The sequence below is a fragment of the Hemicordylus capensis genome, chromosome 6, assembly GCF_027244095.1.
Source record: "Hemicordylus capensis ecotype Gifberg chromosome 6, rHemCap1.1.pri, whole genome shotgun sequence".
Taxonomy (NCBI): domain Eukaryota; kingdom Metazoa; phylum Chordata; class Lepidosauria; order Squamata; family Cordylidae; genus Hemicordylus; species Hemicordylus capensis.
In genome coordinates this window covers 60,261,378-60,283,011 of record NC_069662.1, presented here as the reverse complement: position 1 = coordinate 60,283,011, position 21,634 = coordinate 60,261,378, and the positions used below count along the sequence as shown (strand labels likewise).

At 45.6% G+C, this 21,634-nt stretch overlaps 1 protein-coding gene across 1 annotated transcript in view; it reads right to left on the bottom strand.

The window, feature by feature from the left end:
* The window catches only part of LOC128331334 (uncharacterized), a 47,816-nt gene extending 32,709 nt beyond the window's left edge, over positions 1-15,107 (bottom strand). Inside the window, exons 1-6 of the mRNA XM_053264677.1 lie at positions 14,877-15,107; positions 12,790-13,014; positions 10,497-10,586; positions 9,419-9,523; positions 7,854-7,903; positions 4,335-4,371 (exon numbers count right to left, since the gene is read on the bottom strand). Coding sequence (XP_053120652.1) covers positions 4,335-4,371; positions 7,854-7,903; positions 9,419-9,523; positions 10,497-10,586; positions 12,790-13,014; positions 14,877-15,107 — 738 coding nt within the window. The remainder of the gene's footprint in view (positions 1-4,334; positions 4,372-7,853; positions 7,904-9,418; positions 9,524-10,496; positions 10,587-12,789; positions 13,015-14,876) is intronic.
* Positions 15,108-21,634: the final 6,527 nt, after the last annotated feature.

The window sequence follows — 21,634 nt, the reverse complement described above, 5'->3', positions numbered from 1 at the left end:
TCTCCTGAGAAGGGAAGGAGAATTTGTTTGGGATCCAGGGGGAGGGGGGAGGCATGATTTCCTGTTTCCTCTGTTTATTTTCCTAGATGATGGAGCCAGGATATTTAACAGTGTTTTGCCCATATACTTCCACATGGAGAAGACGACAAGCATGGTACGTCGCACGGGAGACCATACCAGGGACATACTATGGAGTTCCACCGGTTCACTGGAGTCCCTGTCATGCTTAGTAAAAGGGGAATGTGGTTTCCCCCATTATTTCCATGCTTGCATGTTATTTGCTGTTATTTTCATTTTTTTCCTTCGTTTTTCCTGTTTTCTTTCCCACTCCATAAGGGAGGGCTTTCCTTGTTTTGTTTTGATATATATTTTAATTTTGCATGTGTTTTATTCCAGATATAGTCACAATGGCCAGAGGGGGATTTGAGGGTGTGAGAGACACCCGACATGTGTGAAGGCTATTACTGCCCTTGATTTGGTATGTGGACAGGGTGGGAGCTGGGCGTGAGCAGACGGAGACTTGGGTCATGCATTTATACACATCCTACACCCACATATAACCTGTATTGTATGGAGGGGATATTGGGGTATTGTATTGTATGCCAATGGTTATGTGGGAGGGGGAAATTGTTACGGGGTGGAGTGATATTCGTCTTTTTGTAGAGTGACCTCCACCCTTCCACCAAGGGAGGGGAATATGCTCCAACCTCAAACCGAGTTACCCATTATGTGTAGGCCCGAGCCTGGTGTGAAGCTTAACAGGTCCGAAGATCGCCGTCGAAAGACGAGGAAGATTAGATCCCAAGACCATGTTGCTGTGCTCCCATCTATTACCATAACATCGATTCCAAGTTTGCCCAGTGAAGGACAATTGTGGGAATGCATCCTAAGTGATATTTTGAATCCTTTGAATTTGTTACCTGCAACAAAGGTGAAATGGCAGACTTATGGACATTGTATGAGCAGAATGATTGCAAACTTCAATGGGAAGAAATCAGTCTATGAATTCAACCTGGAAGACGGTCCTGGAGGAATGCTGTGGGTTGTGACATCAAATACGTCTCCCTTCGGAAGACAGAACATACCTGCGAATGGACTTCTACCATAGTTTGCAGCTGCACAGAGAAAGGACACTGGTCGTCCAACAGAGGCACAGACCAAGCCATCGAGGCGCAGATGCTCCCTGATGTGAGGAGAATGGGAAGATGTACCTGGAATAGCAGTTTTCCCTGGAAGGATCTCGAAGGGGCCATAGATGCTAGTCTTCGCTCTATGGGACACGTGGTCCTGACATATCATGAACTGTACCCTACATCTCCTGTCCTGTTGATCAGCAGCATTGCCTGGGAGACTACATCCCCGTGTCCGCAAGGATGCTGGCGCAATGTCCTGAAGTTCCAAGTTGGCCCGGAGTTCTTCATTCTCATGGCCTACAGTGAAGACGATGAATTCCCAGATGGAACAATCCATTATGATGAAAAAGGCTTCAAATTCGCACATGTGCAGGTCTTGGGGACAGTCTGTCGACCTAGATTCCAGTGGACAATCTTCCTGGTGCAGCAGTGTTCCTGGAGCACTAAGGATGTACCCCATGTTTGGTGCAATGTCCCCTGTGATGCTCCACGAGATGTTCGCTGTCCATCCACCACGCAAGCACCCGTTGTTGTCACAAGATTGGCAGAGGATGAGACCAAAACCGGTCCGACCTCCAAACCAGTTGAAAGACATTCCATCTCCTGTATCAGTTATCGCTCAAACAGAAAGGACATTCCTGTTTCCTTGGCGTTGCGTCATCAGCTGGTCAGAACAAGAGTGACCCTCGACCTGTCTGCCATCGATGTAGCAAAACGCTTCCCACAATGCAAACCATTCTTGTCTGTTGATTGGGCTTCTTGGACTCTTTGGAGCACAAAATGGTATACAACGCAGCATCCCAGCGAAAAGGAACTGTCCACCTCATATTTCTTCATTCTGGAGCGTCATGAACGTCTTCAAAAGAGGGAACTTGGGACGATCTTGGGGTGGAATTGGGTCTGCAGGGGCAGGGTTGAATGCCATGTCTCTAGAGGTGGCGGCTAACAAGCTGTCTTATATAGGCTCACACATGAGAAGGGCAACCATAAACTGTCAGCTGAGGGGCACGAGGGTGAAATTGTGATCTAAGTGACAAGGGGGGAAGATGCACCTGTCACACAGGTGATGGGATGATGTCTCAGGGAAGTCTCACAAGGTTTCACATGGTGTTATGATTTGCACTTGCAACATCTGTCCATTTTTAGCAGTAACTCATTTGAATTATTACCCATTCATTCGATCCACTTCATCGAATGAGGCTTCTTATTCATTTTTGCAATATGCACCTATTTTCATTTATGCTTGCTCTTAGATCAATAGGTACACCATGTGATTATATTCATGTTTTTCATTTATCATTTGTATTCGTTTATTTTCATTCTGTATGTATTTGCTTATGAAAAGAATTTAATTGTTCGGTAAATTTGGATTAGGACTAATTCCATTTACCGAGGGGAGAAGGTGTAAGGCCTAATCAGGTCAATTTTGTATTGAATAAATGCATAGATAGGTTAGCCATATTGTATTAGGTAAATGCTTGACAGGAGTCTGTTCGCTCGACACAATTTAGGCCTTGATCTTAGCATGAACCCATGAGTGAATGCCGTCATAAAAGGTGGATTTCCAAATCCCACACAATGCGTCCAAACTAGATATCCTCCTTAAGGGCCTGTCCCTAAACCTCCCACGGTTAGACAGAAATTAGACACCCTGACCATGCCAAATTCCCCTGTTTTTTTACCATGTTTGACCATGCCAAATTCTCCTGTTCAAGCAAATCTTCCATGCTGTCAAGAGCAGCCCCCATCTAGAGCTTTTGTCTAAAATTAGAGAGAATCGGCCTGTCAGCTCGGGCACACTTCCTCATTTTTCGGTACCTCAGAACGAAAGTACGCCAAGACTCGGTGTTCCATTTGAAAGGGGGGTCGCTTGGCCCATGCCTTGTTCCTCTTTCACATCTTTTCTAGCCAATAGTATTAAATGTCAAAAGGGACAGGTTAACAGAAGGTCATGGATGGTCAAGACCCCTTCTTTTCCAATCACTATTGATGCGTAGGTGGGAAAGGTGAGGATACTTAAGACCCTGGTCTGAGGATGGAGGAGGGGCTCCCTCCCTCAGGGAGGGTGGCTCAGGCACGGCACACAGGAGGAGGAAAGGAGGAAGTTGATCCGATCAATCAATTTGACGGCACCTAGCATCTAGCTAAAAGAGGAACAAGTCGAGGCTCCCTTGGGGTATAGTATATTGTGACCGCAAGGGTCTGGCTGTCCTGTCAGTGTCTCAAGGCTGTTAGTTTTGTGACTGCTTTGTGTGAGAGAAGTAATTTTGCTGCATGCTGCATGCTGTGTTTCATCTGAATTTTGGTAAGAAAATGAATCTGTCTTGATTAAATATAATCCCTTCATTCTCCTTGTGTCTTCTTGAGTCTTGGGATTCTTGGCAGCCAGCACCATAAAAAGAACCCACGGTCTATTAGTGTGAGGATTTTTGGAGCCCTCATTTTTTCCTGGTTGCAGGGATTTTGAGGTATCAAGAATCTCTTACAAAATGAATGTAAGCTGAGAGTTTACAGAGAATCCAGAGCCTCCTGCAGATAGTTGCTTTTTTCTTCTGGGATCTGATGGGGAGGTCACATGGGAAGAAGGCTGCTGGTGCAATTTTCACTGTGCCCCCTGCTGGCCACCTCTTGCTTCTCGTTACTAACCCACCCCTTTTCAAATTTATTTTCTGGTGAATGTGAGCTAATCACAAAAAGCAAGGAGTGGCCAATGGGGTGGTGCAGCAAAAATTGAACCAAAGGCCTTCTTCCTATGTGACCTCCCCATCAGATCCCAGGAGAAAAACCGGCACCAATCTTGGGAGGGGTCTGGATTCTATGTAAACTCTCAGCTTGTATTAATTTGCAAGTTCTATATATAGCATCTTTTACTGCCATCTAGAAAACATCCTAGATATATGATAGTAATGCCCACCATTAGGTACAGTGAAGGGAAGTTAACATGGTGTAGAGTTGTTGGGTTTTTTTTAATCAATAACTTGCAAAATTAGATCTCAATCTATTTAGGGCATCAGGAAATTTTCTACAGTATTTTATTTTATTTTATTTTATTGAGAGAGAGAGAGAGAGAGAGAGAGAAACCACCACCACAAATTTTAAGCAAATGAGGGGAAATTTGCATGGGAAACTTTTTCAGATAAATTCCCTTCCAGAAAATTCATATCTCTGTTGATGACTGGAGAACATAAGCTATCTCCTTACCCGTTTTGCACCTTTCTTCTTTCTGCCCAGAAAGGTCCTTTGAAGGAGAATAAAAAGAAGAAATTAACACCCAGGCCTGATCATTTGCCTTGGAATGCTTATAATTTAATTTAATTATTTATTCTATTTCTATCCCGCCCTTCCAAAAATGGCTGAGGGCGGTTTACACAGAGATATAACAAACAAATAAGATTGATCCCTGTCCCCAAAGGGCTCACCGTCTAAAAGAAACATAAGACAGTCACCAGCAACAGTCACTGGAGGTACTGTGCTGGGGGTGGATAGGGCCAGTTACTCTCCTCCTGCTAAATAAAGAGAACCATCATGTTAAAAGGGGCCTCTTTGCCAAGTTAGCAGGGAGGATGGAGGAGGGAGAGAATGGAACAAACTGAAACGTTCAGAGGCGTAACTAGGGAAAATAGCGCCTAGGGCAAGCACTGAAATTGCACCCCTGTCCAAACAGGAATGATGGGACTTGTAGTCAACAATATCTGGAAATCCTTGTTAAAAGGAACACTTTACCATCTAGACATGATTGTTGATCAAAACCTGAAAACATGAGCCATCTCTGTAAAAGACTTAGAACAACAGTCTGGAGTTATGTGAGGATTCCAAGTGTCATTTTCTCTGTCTCATCTCATTCTTTAAAAAAAAAACATGACTTTGTCCTAGAGGATCACCTGCCCAAATAGCCACTAGCAAAATAGGAGAAGAAGAAGGTGCTGGGGGGGTGTGTGTGTGTCTATAAACCACTGGATGATTCCTGCCAGCCTTTGTCTTATGATGACTGTTGGCTCATGATGGGGTATGTGTGCATTCACCACACCAGTGCTTACTTTGACACCAAGAGGGAGGAGGATACATTAGTTTGCCACACTAGACAGAGGCATTTGCAACAGGAACAGACAGCCAAGTTCTGCCAGGGCCAAAACCAGCCCCTGCCAGACTAAGAAATCATTGTAATTTGCCCCTTCCTGTCACAGGCAGTGTGCTGTTCTTTTATTATTGACTCTTAACTCTCAAATATCCCAGTCAAGGATGGAAAATTCAGGGTCAATTTACAAGAGACACATTTTCTACATGGAAGTTTCTTCTGTGCAGGTGTTGTGCAGAAACCCATGTGTAGTGACTGCCATGGGCATAGCAAGGTTGGAATGGGCCAAGATGAGATTTTAAAATGGGCCCCCAGCCCCTCAAAGTCCAGGGCCTCCACACATCCCAGGCCCCCAAGGATTTAAGCCTGATATTTCAAAATAAGTATGCTGCCTGGAAATACATTTCACTGAATACACACATGCACACTTCACAGTATATAGTGATATTCATTGAGTACTATATATTTGTGCTACTTTTAATGCCTAGAACACACTAGCAACGCTAATTATTAAAATGGCCCCCTCACTGCAGATTAGCAAAGGAGACTTTCAAGCATGCAGAGTGAGCCTATGTTTGTTTTCTCAGAATTCTGAACCAATTCAGTCAAGTTCGATTCCAGGAGGTTTTTCACACGAGGCTTTTAAAGCGCTTTAACACACATCTCCTCTGGAATGGAGGTGCTGCATTCACATGTTGGCCAGATTTACTCTGAAGTCCCTGCAAGTTATTGGAGAGCAGTTCACACACAAGAAAAATAAAATAAAATAAAAGCACAAAACATGCTTCACAGTTCTCACTCAGACCTTCTGGGTTGCAAAACAACTTGAACATAAGTGCATTTATAAATGAACTAGTAGCTTTAAGCCCGTTTCATTAACGGGCGCTAGTAGAGAAGACTCACTTGCCCACTCTCTTGCCCTCTCTCACCCTCCCTTCCCTGTCAGCCTCCTGCCCCACTTTCTCTTGCCCTTTCCCCTCCCCCCTGCCCACTCTTGCCCTTCCCCCTCCCCCTCCTCACATCACATCCACTCACTTGGGCCCTAAGTCCGCTGCTCAGACGCAGCTTCCTTTCTTTCTCCTCCCGTTCCTTTCGTCTCTGGCGGGGCCGAGTGCGGCCGCCGCTGCCAGCAGGCCCGGCCCGCCGCCGCCTGCGGGCCGGGCCCAGTCCTCTCGCCGTGGCCACCGCCGCCATCAGCCCCAGTCGCCCTGCAGTGGCCACCGCCGCCAGCGGGGCCAGTCTCCCTGCCAGCAGCCGCCAGTGGGCTCAGTTCCCCCGCTGCAGCCACCGCCGCCAGCAGGCCCAGTCTCCCTGCCGCGGCAGCTCGGCCATACCGTGTTCTCTGGCTGAGGCTCTGCCGTCGCCTTGGCCAGCTTCCCCTACCGCCTCCTCCTCCCCCCCACCCGGCTTCAGCGGCAGCCGGGCTGGACCCGCCGCCACCTCTGCCCTCTCCGTGGCTGCCTCCGGCCTCCCCTCGGCCGGGCCGACCAACCGGCCAACATGGCCGCCTGGTGCCTGCGGCCATATCTCCCTCGGACGTTCTGGGCACACGCTCTGTGCATGCCCAGAATGGCCAAGGGAGACACGGGCGCAGAGACACGGGTGCACACCCAAGGCTTTTATTATAGAGGATGAAAGAATGAATGAATGAATAAATATCTGTTCCAGAAGGTTTTGTAATTTTCTGACATGAAACAAGCCACTTATAGGCCTTAGATAGTTTTTGTTTTTAAAGCCAGCACATTTTTCAGTCTGTTTTAAATTAAATATTTAGATACTTCTCAGTCTCACCCCACCACCCATATCAAAGCCCTATGGCAAGCAGATCCCTATATATGGGGGTAACCACAAAAAGGATATCACAGCCTACCTTGCAAAAGTTGTGCTGGATGGGCTGGTCTGCTGCAGGGAGCTCTGCCAGCCTCCTTCCTGTCTTGCTGGGGCCTACTCGAGTTCAGGCTTCAGGGAGGCCTACTCGAAGGCCTCTCTGGAAGCCCCGCCCGCCCACCGATCAGCTGAGAGGCGGGGAGAGAAGAGCTCTGCAGTTTGCAGGCCTTGCCGATCCTAGGCCGGAGCTGGAGGCAAGTGGCTGAGGGGCCCTGGGGCTGGGCAGGTGGGCAATGGGGTGGGGGTGGCAGGAACTGGCGTGGCACCCCCCCTCAGTGGCGCCTCAGGCACGTGCCCTGCCTGCCCCCCCCCCAGTTCCACCTATGGAAACATTATCTCAAAGAAATGGGTGATATGTGTTTTTTAGTGGTAGTCACAGCTGGCATACCAATTTTCCCCATACATGAAAAATATTGTGCACATGGGATAGATTTTTACACTGAAATGTCAAAAGCCGAGAAGTCATAATGACAATAGGAGAATAGGTTTTGGAATATGAAGGCCTGGGCATGGGGCGGTCTGGGTAGGTGAAGAACATGGCCAAAGGCTTATGCAGCACACAGAACACTGGAGGATTTCGCAGACACTGTTTGCATACTTTCAACTTTTCATCCACTGCCTTAAGGCCTAAATAATTGATTTGGTTTTTTTAAACATGGAAGTGGACACCCAAATCCTGCGCTTGAGACCAGGTCCTGTGTGTAGAGTCCCAAGACTGCAGAATCACAGAAGACCAGACATTCCTGAGCAAGGTTTACCGTTTTTCTTGAGGGGTGCCATCCTTAGTTGCAGAATGCTGAGAGCAGATCTGTTTGTCAAGAAAAAGAGAGGAAAGACCATGAGCAACCAACCACCACGTAAAGATTTCCTGCAGCTGGCCAGAGCCAATGATTTGGGTGGGCAACCAAGAAATTGGTTTGTTAGCATTCCTATAATTATAGTCCTCCTAAAAAAGAGAGGTGTTGGAGCTCATTGTTGCTTGGATCTCCCAACTCTAATCCCTGTTGTGAGGAAATGCCTGTGGTTAGTCAGGGGTAAGGGAATGACACTGAACGTGCTCAGAGGCCCTACTGTCTTTGCACTCTTCAGGTCTGAGCTCTGGGATTAGGAACAGCAGCTGAGTTCACCAGAAGTTGAGGCAGGATGAACTCTGGCTCAAATTAAAGCTTTCCACAAAGCATGAGTATTTGGCATATCCCCTGCCAATCAATTCAATTTATTACAGCCATAGGCCATAAAGAGAACATACAAAGATTTAAAAAGGATTAAAAACACAATATGCAAATAATACAGGTGAAACTCGGAAAATTAGAATATCGTGCAAAAGTCCATTAATTTCAGTAATGCAAATTAAAAGGTGAAACTGATATATGAGACAGATGCATTATATGCAAAGCGAGATAAGTCAAGCCTTAATTTGTTATAATTGTGATGATCATGGCGTACAGCTCATGAAAACCCCAAATCCACAATCCCAGAAAATTAGAATATTACATGGAACCAAGAAGACAAGGATTGTAGAACAGAACAATATCGGACCTCCGAAAAGTATAAGCATGCATATGTATTCAGTACTTGGTTTGGGTCCCTTTTGCAGCAATTACTGCCTCAATGCGGCGTGGCATGGATGCTATCAGCCTGTGGCACTGATGAGGTGTTATGGAAGACCAGGATGCTTCATTAGCGGCCTTCAACAATTCTGCATTGTTTGGTCTCATGTCTCTCATCCTTCTCTTGGCAATGCCCCATAGATTCTCTATGGGGTCAGGTCAGGCGAGTTTGCTGGCCAATCAAGCACAGTACACTGTATACTTTTCGGAGGTCCGATATTGTTCTATTCTACAATCCTTGTCTTCTTGGCTCCATGTAATATTCTAATTTTCTGGGATTGTGGATTTGGGGTTTTCATGAGCTGTACGCCATGATCATCACAATTATAACAAATTAAGGCTTGACTTATCTCGCTTTGCATGTAATGCATCTGTCTCATATATCAGTTTCACCTTTTAATTTGCATTACTGAAATTAATGGACTTTTGCACTATATTCTAATTTTCCGAGTTTCACCTGTATAATACATAATAAACAGGACAAAGCAATAGCTCCTATGAATTAGACCTTAAACAAGATCTTAGTCTGATAGCAACATAAAAGAATTTCGCCGCCACCTTGGTAACCTCATTATTTTGTTCCTCAAGGCAGATGTGAAAGTAGTTCTTCCTCAGCTGGAGGGGACCGTGTCTTTTGAGACATTCACTTCCCATCCCAAGCCCTTGGATATGGCGGTTAATAAATCCAACTTCAAAATGCATTTTTAGCTTACCTCAAACAGGCAAATGACTGAAATGATAATCGTTACCACTGCACTCACTGATATAGCAAACAGCCTTTTGCCATAGCCAGATTCTGGGATTCCCTGGCTTGCAATCTGCAAGGTGGGACAAAGGAAAGGAAAATGGAAAATAGGCTTTTTGTGTTTCTACTTTTTCTCCCCACCCCCAAATAAAAAACACCACTTGTATTGCTCTCTGTTGAGCTTGCTCTCATATGGACATATGCAATTGTCTTCAGGGGCATAACTAGGTTGGAGTGGGCCCTGAGACAAGATTCTTAAATGGCCCCCCCCCACCGAGAAATTTTTTAATAATAATAATAATAATAATTCAATTTCTATACCGCCCTTCCAAAAATGGCTCAGGGTGGTTTACAAAGAGAAAAAGGTGCCTCTTTGCCCAGTTAGCAGGGGACTTTTATTCTCACATTTCTGTCCTCATTCAAAACATACAAAAAACAGATGTACAAAATTGAGCAAATGAGAAGACACTAGAAACACTAATTATTAAAATGGGCCCCTTGCTGCAGATTAGCAAAGGAGACTTTCAACCATGCAGGGTGAGCCTATGTTTGTTTTCTCAGAATTCTGAACCAATTCAGTAAAGTTTGATTCCAGGAGGTTTTTCACACGAGGCTTTTAAAGCCCTTTAACACACATCTCCTCTGGCATGGAGGTGCTGCATTCACATGTTGGCCAGATTTACCCTAAGGGGAAAAAATATAAAAGCACAACACATGCATCACAGTTCTCACTCATGTCTCAGTTCTCACTCAGACCTGGGTTGCAAAACAACTTGAACATAAGTGTATTTATGAATGAATGAATGAATGAATGAATACATAAATAAATTTGTTCCAGAAGTTTTTGTAATTTCCTGCCATGAAACAAGCCACTTATAGGACTTTTTAGAGGGTTTTTTTTAAAGCCGCCAAATTTTCCAATCAGTTTTAAATTAAATATTCAGAGACTTCTCAGTCTCCCCCCCCCCAATCAAAGCCCTATGGCAAGCTGATCCCTATATAGGGGGTGGGGGGAGTGTAACCACAAAAAGGAATTCACATTCTACCTGGCAAAGGCTGAGCTGTCTGGCCTGGGAAGAGGGTCTGCTGCAGAGAACTGTAGTGGCCACTCTGACTGCCAGCCTTCTTCCTGGGGCTTGCCAGCCTACTCGAATTCAGGCTTTACTGAGGCCTACACAGAGGCCTCCCTGGAAGCCCCGCCCACCCGCCGATCAGCTGAGAGGCGGGGAGAAAAGCAGCTTGCCTGCTGCTTTGATTGCGGACCAGGACGACAAGCAGGAGAGAGGGCAAACAGCGCAAGTGGCTGAAGGGTCTTGGGGCTGGGCAGGGGGCAATGGGGAGTCATGTGAGGTGTCTCTGGGGGGCCCCTCAAGGCAGTGGGGCTCCGAGACGACTGCCTCCCCCTGCCTAATGGTAGTTACGCCCCTGATTGTCTTATACCAAGTCAAACATTGGTCCATTCAGCCCAGTACTGTCTACTCCATTTTACAGCTGCTCTCAGCCCTGAAGCCTTAACTAAGATGCTAGAGATTAAACCTGGACTCTCCTGAATGCAAGACATGGGGTATTGCCAACAGAGAACAACTCTATTTGAAAACTGAAGTTTGCACAATTTCTCCATGGGGTGATCTGACAAGTTTGTTGGCCATTGTGAACTTTCACAGCATTAGCTGCTGACCATTTGCTACCAATCCATGATGGGAATCAAGTCTTTTGAGACCATCACAGATTGGTAGCAAATGGCCAGCAGATGGTGCTGTGAAATTGTGTGATGGTTAGTGACATCATCCGAATGCATCATGGAGAAGTGGTAAGAACCTCCATTTTCAAACAGAATATTTATTTCTTCATCTGGAAACACCCATGATCTGCCTCTCAGCCACATGCTTCCTCTCAGATGCAGCCACAGGATGTTTGCAGGCCCTAGAGAATGAACCTTTTGGCCTCTATTTTCCTTATTCAATGTCATAACGTATAATTAACAATCTTCTTCACTCCAGCACCACAGTTTGTAAGCTGCACCTGAGCTCCTCTGTTTCTGCTAATCAGAGGCGTAACTAGGGAAAACAGCGCCCGGGGCAAGCACTGAAATTGCCCCCCCTCCGCCGCCACCCCCAACATACATCTGACTGACACACATGTGTTTTTTCCTCACAACAACCCTGTGAAGTTGGCTTGTATCTCAAACATCAGAATTATGATGCAATGATGATACATAGTAGTATGTATCATCATTGCATCATAATTCTGATGTTTGAGATACAAGCCAACCTCACAGGGTTGTTGTGAGGAAAAACCTAAGTATGTATGTAGTATCATGCATACTTAGTTAAGCACTTTCCCCCATATAATTCAACGGGAGAGGCTTCAGCCTCTCCGGTTGAAAATCCATGGCGAAGGGGAACACTGTTAAAAGCCCCTTTAACTTCAACAGGAGAGCTGCAGCAGGAACCCCAGCATATTTACTTGAAAGTAAACCCCATTGAGCCTGGAGTTCGTAGACGCAGATATTTGCAAACTCTCCACTGCATACTACAGTCCTATCTTGTGGGTGTTGACCAAGAAGCAGCAAGTCCTATTGAATCTAATAGAGCTTATTTCTGAAGTATGCATCGCAATGCAGCCTTAGGAATCCGGACTAACGCATGAATTTTTAACACGCATAGAATCCGGACTAAGGAGCATCCATTTAGGAATGGATGTGCTACTGCAAGGACCAGATTCTCCTACTGAAATCAATGAGATTTCAAAATGCCAAATTTTGGCTGACTGTGGATTTAGATTGTGCATTCTTGGGGACAGGAATTGGAGTGTGCGCTCTCTCTCTCTCTCTCTCTGTGGTTGCTTAGGTTGCACTCCGTAAAAGCACCCTCTTACTCTGATACTGCAATTGTTAAAAAAGGCACCCAGCCTGATGAAGCCACTTTGCGACTGGGAGCTGGATATCGCCCCATGGTAAACAAACACCTCCCAGTCCCAAGATAAACCCAGCAAAAAGATGCAACCTTGGCTATTACGTCAGGGAGGGCGGTTTTGTTCGGCAGCGGCGAATCCCGCCCCATGGCGCGCATGTTTCTTTGCAGACAGCTCAATAGCTCTGGGTCTGAATGTGGCAAAAAGAGGGCTCAGGCGGAGGCAGGCAAGGGTGGGGGAGATCTGGGGTGGGAATCATCCCGCCACACGGGGAACCAAGAGGTCGCCCTGCCTGGGAAGTGATTGAGGCTTGCCTTTTCAGGGGAATCCAGAACCCACAAACCAGAACGCAGAACCCACAAACCAGAACCCAAGGCGGTTTGCAGCGCACTGCTGCGTCCTTCTCAGAAAAGAGAAAACACACACCTTAAGTTGTTGTGACCACGCTTTAATATGAAGACTCGTCTCCTCTCGAGGTCTGGTTCCCGAATCCCGCCGAATCCGTGTCAGTTGTCCTCCTGCCTGCAGGCGCAGCCCCCAGCCCCAGCAACGCTCTCCGTCCTCGGCGACCGCGCCACGTGCAGAAGGCCGGCGAGCCGAGCTGGGAGGACAGACGTTGTCACGCACGCATGCGCAGCGTGACTCGGCACGCTGGCCGAGTCGCGTGTGCGTGCGTGCCGTAGAGACCGGCTGGCAAGCCACTGACTAGAGGGCCTCGCATCACTCATCTTTGAACTTGTGAAACTACTAGGCGCCCGCCGCAGCGCCCGCCGCCAAGCCAGGCCAGCATTATTAAAAAAATATTGTTCCAAAAAAAAAAAGAATTGGGGGATCGGCGGGGGTCATGGCGGTGCCCCCACGTGACCCGCAAAGATGGCGCCCAGGGCACGTGCCCCCCCAGCCCCCCTACCGTTATGCCTCTGCTGCTAATTTCCTGTTGCTGCTGTTTAGTTTTAATTTGTTCCTCTTCATCATCCATTAGTTTCTATGTTGTAAAAACAAGTACTGTATACAAGAAAAAGGCTAAAGATTTACATTCCTTCTTAAAATAGCTCTCAAACCAAAGTTCAAAAGCAAATATTGAACATTTGCAAAATTCTACAATCCAGGATAAAGATAGAATGTTAGATTTTTTTTTTTTCTGATTCTAGAGAGCTGAAAGTGGTATGATTGAGCCATTGTTGTTCATGCTGTGCAAAGTCATTTTTATAGCACAGTGTCTTCTTTGGTCAAATAGGTTTTGCAGGTGTTTATAGTTCAAGGTGAAAAAATTGCCCCCACTCAAGGGAGGTGTGTGTGAGTGTGAGAGCGAATGAGCGCATGAGAGCGTACAGGCAATGTGGATTCTTTCATTCCACCTTCAGTTTTCTTTGAAGCCATATTATCAGCTTTCTACTATGTGCAAAAACCCCTTTCCACCTTATTTTGCTCCTTTCAGCCCAGATCAGCCTGACTCCTTGCCTTTAATTTCTTGCTTTGTAACATGCTGTTGCCCTTGGCTGCAGGCCATAACCACAGATGCCGATCACATGAGCCAATTTGCACATACCAGACACAGCTGAGTGGCCCACCAACCACTTTCAGCTATTTTCCAGTAAGGAGTCAAACCAAAACTGAACCTGAACTGAAAAACTGGTTCAGAATTTTGTTCTGAAAAACTAAACCCAAATATAAACATTCTTGGTTGCCTTCAACTGGAGCAAAATCCTTTGCCACAAAAAGTGGTAAATAGATTATTTATTTATTTAACATATTTTGATATTGACCCAAACTTGGGAATCTGGGTGGTTTACAAATAAAGTCATTTAGAAATTAAATCAATAAAACAATTAAAATAATTTAAACTTTAAAATGATTAACATTAAAATCATTTAAAATCTCAAGTTAAAAATATTAACTATAAATCTAATTAAAAGCCGGGGTGGATAAATATGTCTTCTGTGAATTTTCAAAGTTTCCAGAGATGGGGAGGCTCTTATTTTTTAAAAAGGCACTTAGTTCAAAAAAAGTGGCTAAATAATGTGGTTTAAAAAACCTATTGAATTGTATGGTTAATGTTTAATTTTCCTGTTCTTTTAATACTGTTCCATGTATTTTGTTTGTAAAAACCATTAACAGAATTAAAAAAAATTAAAAATATATTAGGGTCATTCAATCAACAACTGGGGCAGGGGCTGCGGAGGGCGGAGGGAGAGGCAGGATCACACCTACCTTTCACCACATAATCTCCATTCCCTTCCAACCTTGGCATTCATCTACCCGCCCACATGATCGCCACTGCGATGAGCAGCGCAGCAATCTGGAGGCTGAGGAAGCCAAGCCAAGCCTGGCCTCCAGGAATCCCACAACGCAGCACCACACGAGCAGCACTGTGCATTGAGAAACCCTAAAGGCTGGATTGCACCTTCCCTTGCGTCTATCATTAAAATGGTTCCCAACAGCCTGAAGGGAGCTGCCAGCAGCCCAGTAGTAGGCTTGACAACCCCTCTGGCTTGACAAGGTTTGCCCCTTACATCAGGTTTCCCCAGTTTTCTTGGACTTCCTGTGGACAGGTTGGCTACATTCTTCATAGGACAGGAGGATGACTTCCACAGCGTGGGAGTCTCCTTGACATTTTCTCTCCCACTGAAGAGTTTCATTAGGAGATCTATTCTGGAGATAAGATTAGCACAGGCCAGCTGGACCTTGAACTCTGTGCAGTCCACTTTGAAAATACGGATCGCGTGGGATAAGCAATTCCTCATTAGTGTCATTGGGAAGATGGGCAATCGCCACTTTTTCCAAACAGCTTCATAAAGATCCCCCTGAAGCAAGTAGTCATCATCAGTCGGCAAGATGTTCAGATGAAGATGAACATCATTTAAACATTAAAATCATTAACATAAAAATCATTGAAAATCCCACAATAAAAATATTAAAGCTATAAATCTCATTAAAAGCCTGGGTGATTAAATATGTCTTCAGTGACATTATAACAGTTTCCAGAGATGGGGAGGCTCTTATTTCAACAAAAGGCTCTTAGTGCAGAAGAAGTGGCTAAATAATGTGGTTCAAAAGAACCTATTGGTGAGGGAGGAGGGTGCATGTACACCTTCTTACTTCACCTGGACTACCCGGTCGAGGAGTGCCGGGATTGGGACCGATCCCGGCAGTTCTCATGAGCAGCTGTGACCCAGTAGGGCTGCACTAGCATGGCTAGAGCTGGTCGTGAGAATGACCTCATTGTTTCTCAAGTGAAATGGATATCATGGTACATATTTTACAGATACAAGTGAGAGTTTGATATTATTCTGCAAGAGATATATTCTGCACAAGAGTTTGACATTTTTTGCATGCAATATATTTAAATTGATTCAAAAACCATGCAAATAGTCTGAAATGGTTACTGAACCACTTTTTATGGAGACAGGGGCAGCAGGCCCCAGAGAGCAGAGGGGGGTGTTGGGGGTATTAATGTAGCGAGGGGGGCGGGGTGTTTGGAGGCAGGGGGCAGCAGGCCCAAGAGGGCAGAGAGATGGGGGTGTGGAGGGTATTAATGTAGCGAGGGGGGTGCGGTGTTTGGAGGCAGGGGGCAGCAGGCCCAAGAGGGCAGAGAGATGGCGGGAGTGGAGAGTATTAATGTAGTGAGGAGTGTGGGGTGTTTGGAGGCAGGGGGCAGCAGGCCCAAGAGGGCAGAGAGAGGGGGGAGTGGGGGGTATTACTGTAGCGGGGAGGGGGGTTGGAGGCAGGGGGCAGCAGGCCCAAGAGGGCAGAGAGAGGGGGGAGGGGGGTATTACTGTAGCGGGGAGGGGGGTTGGAGGAAGGGGAAGCAGGCCCAAGAGGGCAGAGGGGAGGTGTTGGGAGGAAAGGGGCAGCAGGAGTGGTGGTGGTGGGGATCAGGCCCCAAGGGGCACAAGCAAGCAAGCAACAACACTGCAACCCAGGAAAATTAATGAGCAGCAAAAGAAAGCAAGGTGCAAAAATCAATGGAGGAGGACCACAACAACAGAATGAACCAAGTAAAACCTTTCAATAATCGTAGGAATGAATCAAAAGCACACAAAAATAATTAATTTTTTAACAGCAACCAAAAATCCTTAAGGAAACCCAGCTCGGGCCAGCAGTAGCAGCAGAGGGTGGGTGGGTGAGTGAGTCGGGGTGGGGAATCTGGATAGGAGGGGGAAGAGCGGGAGCAAGGGGGCAGCAGGAATGGTGGAGGGGGGGATCAGGCCCCAAAGGGCACAAGCAAGCAAGCAACACAGAAACCCAGGAAATTTAATGAAAGCAAGGTGCAAAAATCAATGGAGGAGGACCACAACAACAGAACAAACCAAGTAAAACCCTTTATTATTATTATTATTATTATTATTAATCGTAGGAATGAATCAAAAGCACACAAAAATGATTAATATTTTAACAGCAACCTGGATGGATCAAGGAGATGGAATGGCAGGCAGCAGGGAGAGAGGCAAGAACCACAATAATTTTTTTTTAAGCATAACAAAGAACAAAAACAAAGCACAAATAAAGCAGCACAGAGAAATGAAACCAATGCAGATGGATGGCCAAATAATAAAGGAATGAAAGAATAAATGGATGAGGAGGACAACAGCACAACAATAATATGGGGAATGAAGCTGTAAAGCAAGTAACACAGAGGCAGACACAGGGCAGAGAAAATGGACAAAAGAAAGAGCAGGAGGACAGACACAGTCACAGTCAAGGGACTCACAGACAGACACCAACGCACAGCAAGGTCCAGAGATGATGATCCCACAACTGCAGCCAAAGAGAATTTTCCAGGCACGAGGCTTGGCTTAAATAGGTTTGAAACTCCCTCCTTTGGGAGCCCCCACCTTTGCACTCCCCCCCCAGGCCAACAGGGTGCCAGCTCTCAAACAGTGGCAGAGCCAACAGCCTACCAGAGCACAAGACTCATTCTGGCCAATCAAAAGATCAATAGCCCAGCCAATGCAATGTCTGAAAAATAGCCTCACAAAATGGAGGCCAGGACAGGAGCAAAAGTTCAAAAAAATGAGCCACAAAATGGAGAACAGACAATACAATGTGTAGAGACCCTATAGAGCCCTATAGCACATCCGAACTGGTTCAAAACGGTTTGAACCAGTTCGGATCGAACTGGTCCAGATTTGGCTCGAATTCGGACCAGGATTGCTTAAAAAAAGCCCGGTCTGGTTCAAATTCGAACCATCAAACCGGGCCAGTTCCAATTCGAACCAGTTTGCACATCCCTAACGCACATCCTCCATTCTGGAGGAGATGTAAACCAAAAGCCGCGTGTGCAAAGCTTCCAGGTGACTCAAGCAAGGTTCTAAAGAGCACAGGATCCCCCCATCCCCAACCTATCACATTGAGCCACTAGTCAATTTGACCCAGGGACAAACTCCACCTCAAATGTGATCATTAGGCAGGATCTGAGCACAAGCACTTCCACTCTGCTGAGCTTTCACCAGTGCCCAACCTGTCCCTGTTGCACCACTCTCAGATGCCTTCGAGGAAGGAGGCAAAGCACCCAGTATCATATTATCACTCTCGGCAGCAGTCCACACCAACACCAACCTTCCTCTTCCCCTCCCCATCCCCATTTCCTCAGTTGTCTGTCTCTTTTGCCAGTCACGGGAGCCAGAACTCCCGGATGTAAGCAGCTGCTCTCCACCGCTCAAAACACAGGCAGACATACAAACACCAGCCCATTCAGACAGACAGCCTGGGCTGCATCACCAAGTTCAGGCAGCAGACAAATTATAGCCACTAGCAAAGGCTGCAGAGTCACCTGGGGAGAAGGAGTGGGGGAAGAGAATAAGTCTTCTGCCTGCAGACTAGCCTGGTAACAAGACTTGCTGAACTCTGGACGCTGCAGTTTTAAAAGCTGAGCACAGCGGCCATGAACAGCTATTTCCTCAGCCTCTCACCTATATGCTGGTCAATTTGCTGGTTCAGAGGGACAAGAAAGATCTTTGATTCGATCATTTGCATTAATGTAATGCCCTTATGGAGAAACGGGTGTAGATGGAGTGGTCCAGTCGTTAAACCTCGGCCCCTCAGAAGCCCAACTTCATATAGCCCACCTCTGGCATAAGTTAACAGGATGCCCAGAAGTCACACACTCCTCAGCCTAAAAATGAGCACAATGGAATAATACAGCAAGTGCTTAAGCACCAGCATTGAATTCTAAGGCGTCCAAGAGATTAGAATTCTTCAGAATTGTGGGAGGATTGGGGTCATAGCTCAATGGATCACCACCTACTTTGCATGCAGAACGCCCCAGAATCTTCCATTTGAAGAATCTTTGGGCAGCAGGGCTGTGAAAGACTGTGCCTGAAGCCTTGGAAAGCTATTGCTTGTCAGATTAAATCGCTCTGATAGACAGAGGATTGGCAGAAGGCAACTCCTAATGTTCATTATCACCAGTGTGCTGGAATTCATAGGATTCGGGGGTTGGGGGCAAGGGCTGGTGGTTGATGTTAGCAGTGAAACATTTAAAAGGGCCTTCTCTGTTGCTGCCCCCAGACTTTGGAATGCTCTCCCAGTGGTCATTCGCTCCTTGGACTCCATCACAGTTTTTAGAAAGCTTGTTAAATCTTGGCTTTTTATCCAGGCCTTCACATGATTGTTTTATTGCTGCTTCTGTGTGTTTTTATCCATGTAGTTTTTTATGTTTGTATTTTATATATTTTAAATCAGATTTGTTTTCATATTTTTAGCTTAACACTTTGTCATTTTTATTATATGTTTTTTGACTTTTGTAAACCGCCTTGGGATTGTCTAATGGAAGGCGGTATATAAATTTAACACTAAATAAATAAATAAATAAATTTTAAGAAAGAAAAGTAAAAACAGCCTGTTTTTACTGTCATACAAATACAAATGAGTGTGCCTTGGAGCATGATACAAATTAGTGTGCCTTTGAGCACGCACAGTGGCTTCCCTCCAGAATGATAACCCAATTTAAAATCATAAAGAAGACAAAGAGTACAGATCAGATTCTGAAATGCTTTCACTTTCAACAGCCCCTAATCTCAGCTGTTTTCCCAGAAGCTGCTTGCCCTGACTTCGAAAACCTCCATGCCTCTGTCCTTTGCAGCTCTAAAGGGTTTAATTTGAGTTTATTTGTTTAGCTTTATAGCCCATTCTGGCCTCAAAGGTCTAAAGCAAGTTCCTGGCTCCTATAAACATATCTAAAATACATTAGAAGATAACCCATACGAGAAGTCCTCATCCAGCAGCAGAGAAAGAGGTGCCTTTCCTTTATTACTGAGTAACCACCACCCTCATTCTCCAGACAAATTTGAGCTCCAGATTAAATTTGGGGTCCAGTCACCTTATCACTGCCACTTTCTGAGGCGATTCTCACGATCACCAAAGAGCAGGCTAAGCAAGCCTAGCCCTTAGGCGGTCGTGCCTCTCCAAAGAGGCACCGAGATGCTTCGGGCTCATCCCCAGCTGTGAGATCTATAATCCAATACTCTAAAGCAAACAGGTTGGTTATCAACTTCCCAGAATCAAAAATCATGGTGTAGTGATCAGCGCCCCCCTCCCCTAAAGAGTGAACGGGAAGTGAACTCTGTCCTGACTGACAGGCAAGGGATCAGCCACTCGGCACACGGTGGGTGGGACCTAGAGGGCCTTGCGGCAGGAAGGGAAGGTGTTCTTTGTCCTCAGTTGGGGTCAGGCTCGGCTTGCAACAAGATGGGTAGCCATGGAGTTGGCTACTGAAAAGGACTGCAGATCCGTGGGAGACAGGAATGCAGGATACTTGAAGCTCATCAGGTGAGGGGTAAGTTTTCAAGAAAAAGAAGATTTAGTCTAGGGAACAGTTTGTTAGTCAGCTGCATCAGAAACATATCTTCCTTTTCGTGTACTCTGCTCATCCCTGCTATTGTTCTAAGTAGGGGTGTGCATTTTGGATTTTTGTTTTTTGATTCAGGCCTGAATCAAAACACCCCCATTTCATTTTGGATCCAAATCAGACCCATCCGAATAACCTCAGATTCAATTTGGATCCGAATTTATCCAAATCCAAATCTGAATCTATTTGGATCCAAAAAATGGGTCCCAGAACCAAAGGAATGGGGCAGGGTGGTAGTGCCTAATGGGTGGAGGCTACCACTCATACAGGTGAAACTCGGAAAATTAGAATATCGTGTAAAAGTCCATTAATGAGTACCCAGAATGTTGGGGGCAATATGCTAAATCATTGTAAACCGCTTAGAGAGCTTCGGCTATAGAGCGGAATATAAATGTAAGTGCTATTGCTATTGCTATTGCTAATTTCAGTAATGCAAATTAAAAGGTGAAACTGATATATGAAACAGACGCATTACATGCAAAGCGAGATAAGTCAAGCCTTAATTTGTTATAATTGTGATGATCATGGTGTACAGCTCATGAAAACCCCAAATCCACAATCCCAGAAAATTAGATTATTACATGGAACCAAGAAGACAAGGATTGTAGAATAGAACAATATCGGACCTCTGAAAAGTATAAGCATGCATATGTATTCAGTACTTGGTTTGGGCCCCTTTTGCAGCAATTACTGCCTCAATGCGGCGTGGCATGGATGCTATCAGCCTGTGGCACTGATGAGGTGTTATGGAAGACCAGGATGCTTCATTAGCAGCCTTCAGCTCTTCTGCATTGTTTGGTCTCATGTCTCTCATCCTTCTCTTGGCAATGCCCCATAGATTCTCTATGGGGTCAGGCCAGGCGAGTTTGCTGGCCAGTCAAACACAGTACATTGTATACTTTTCAGAGATCCGATATTGTTCTATTCTACAATCCTTGTCTTCTTGGTTCCATGTAATATTCTAATTTTCTGGGATTGTGGATTTGGGGTTTTCATGAGCTGTACACCATGATCATCACAATTATAACAAATTAAGGCTTGACTTATCTCTCTTTGCATGTAATGCGTCTGTCTCATATATCAGTTTCACCTTTTAATTTGCATTACTGAAATTAATGGACTTTTGCACGATATTCTAATTTTCCGAGTTTCACCTGTATTTCAGAGGAATTGGGCAACAGGCTGATTTTTGGTGATTTTTTGAAGTTCATGCATCTTTAAAGTTTTCCTCTTCAGATTGTGGGGAAGGGGTGGCCCAGGGTGGAGTATCATAGGTGGTAGTGCCTAGTGGGGGCAAGGAAGCTACTATAATTATTTCAAAGGAATTGGGCAAAGGAATTGGGCAAATCATTTTAAGTGATTTTTGAAGTTTACACGTCTTTAAGGTTTTTCTCAATAGGGAATAATGGAGGTTTCAGCAGC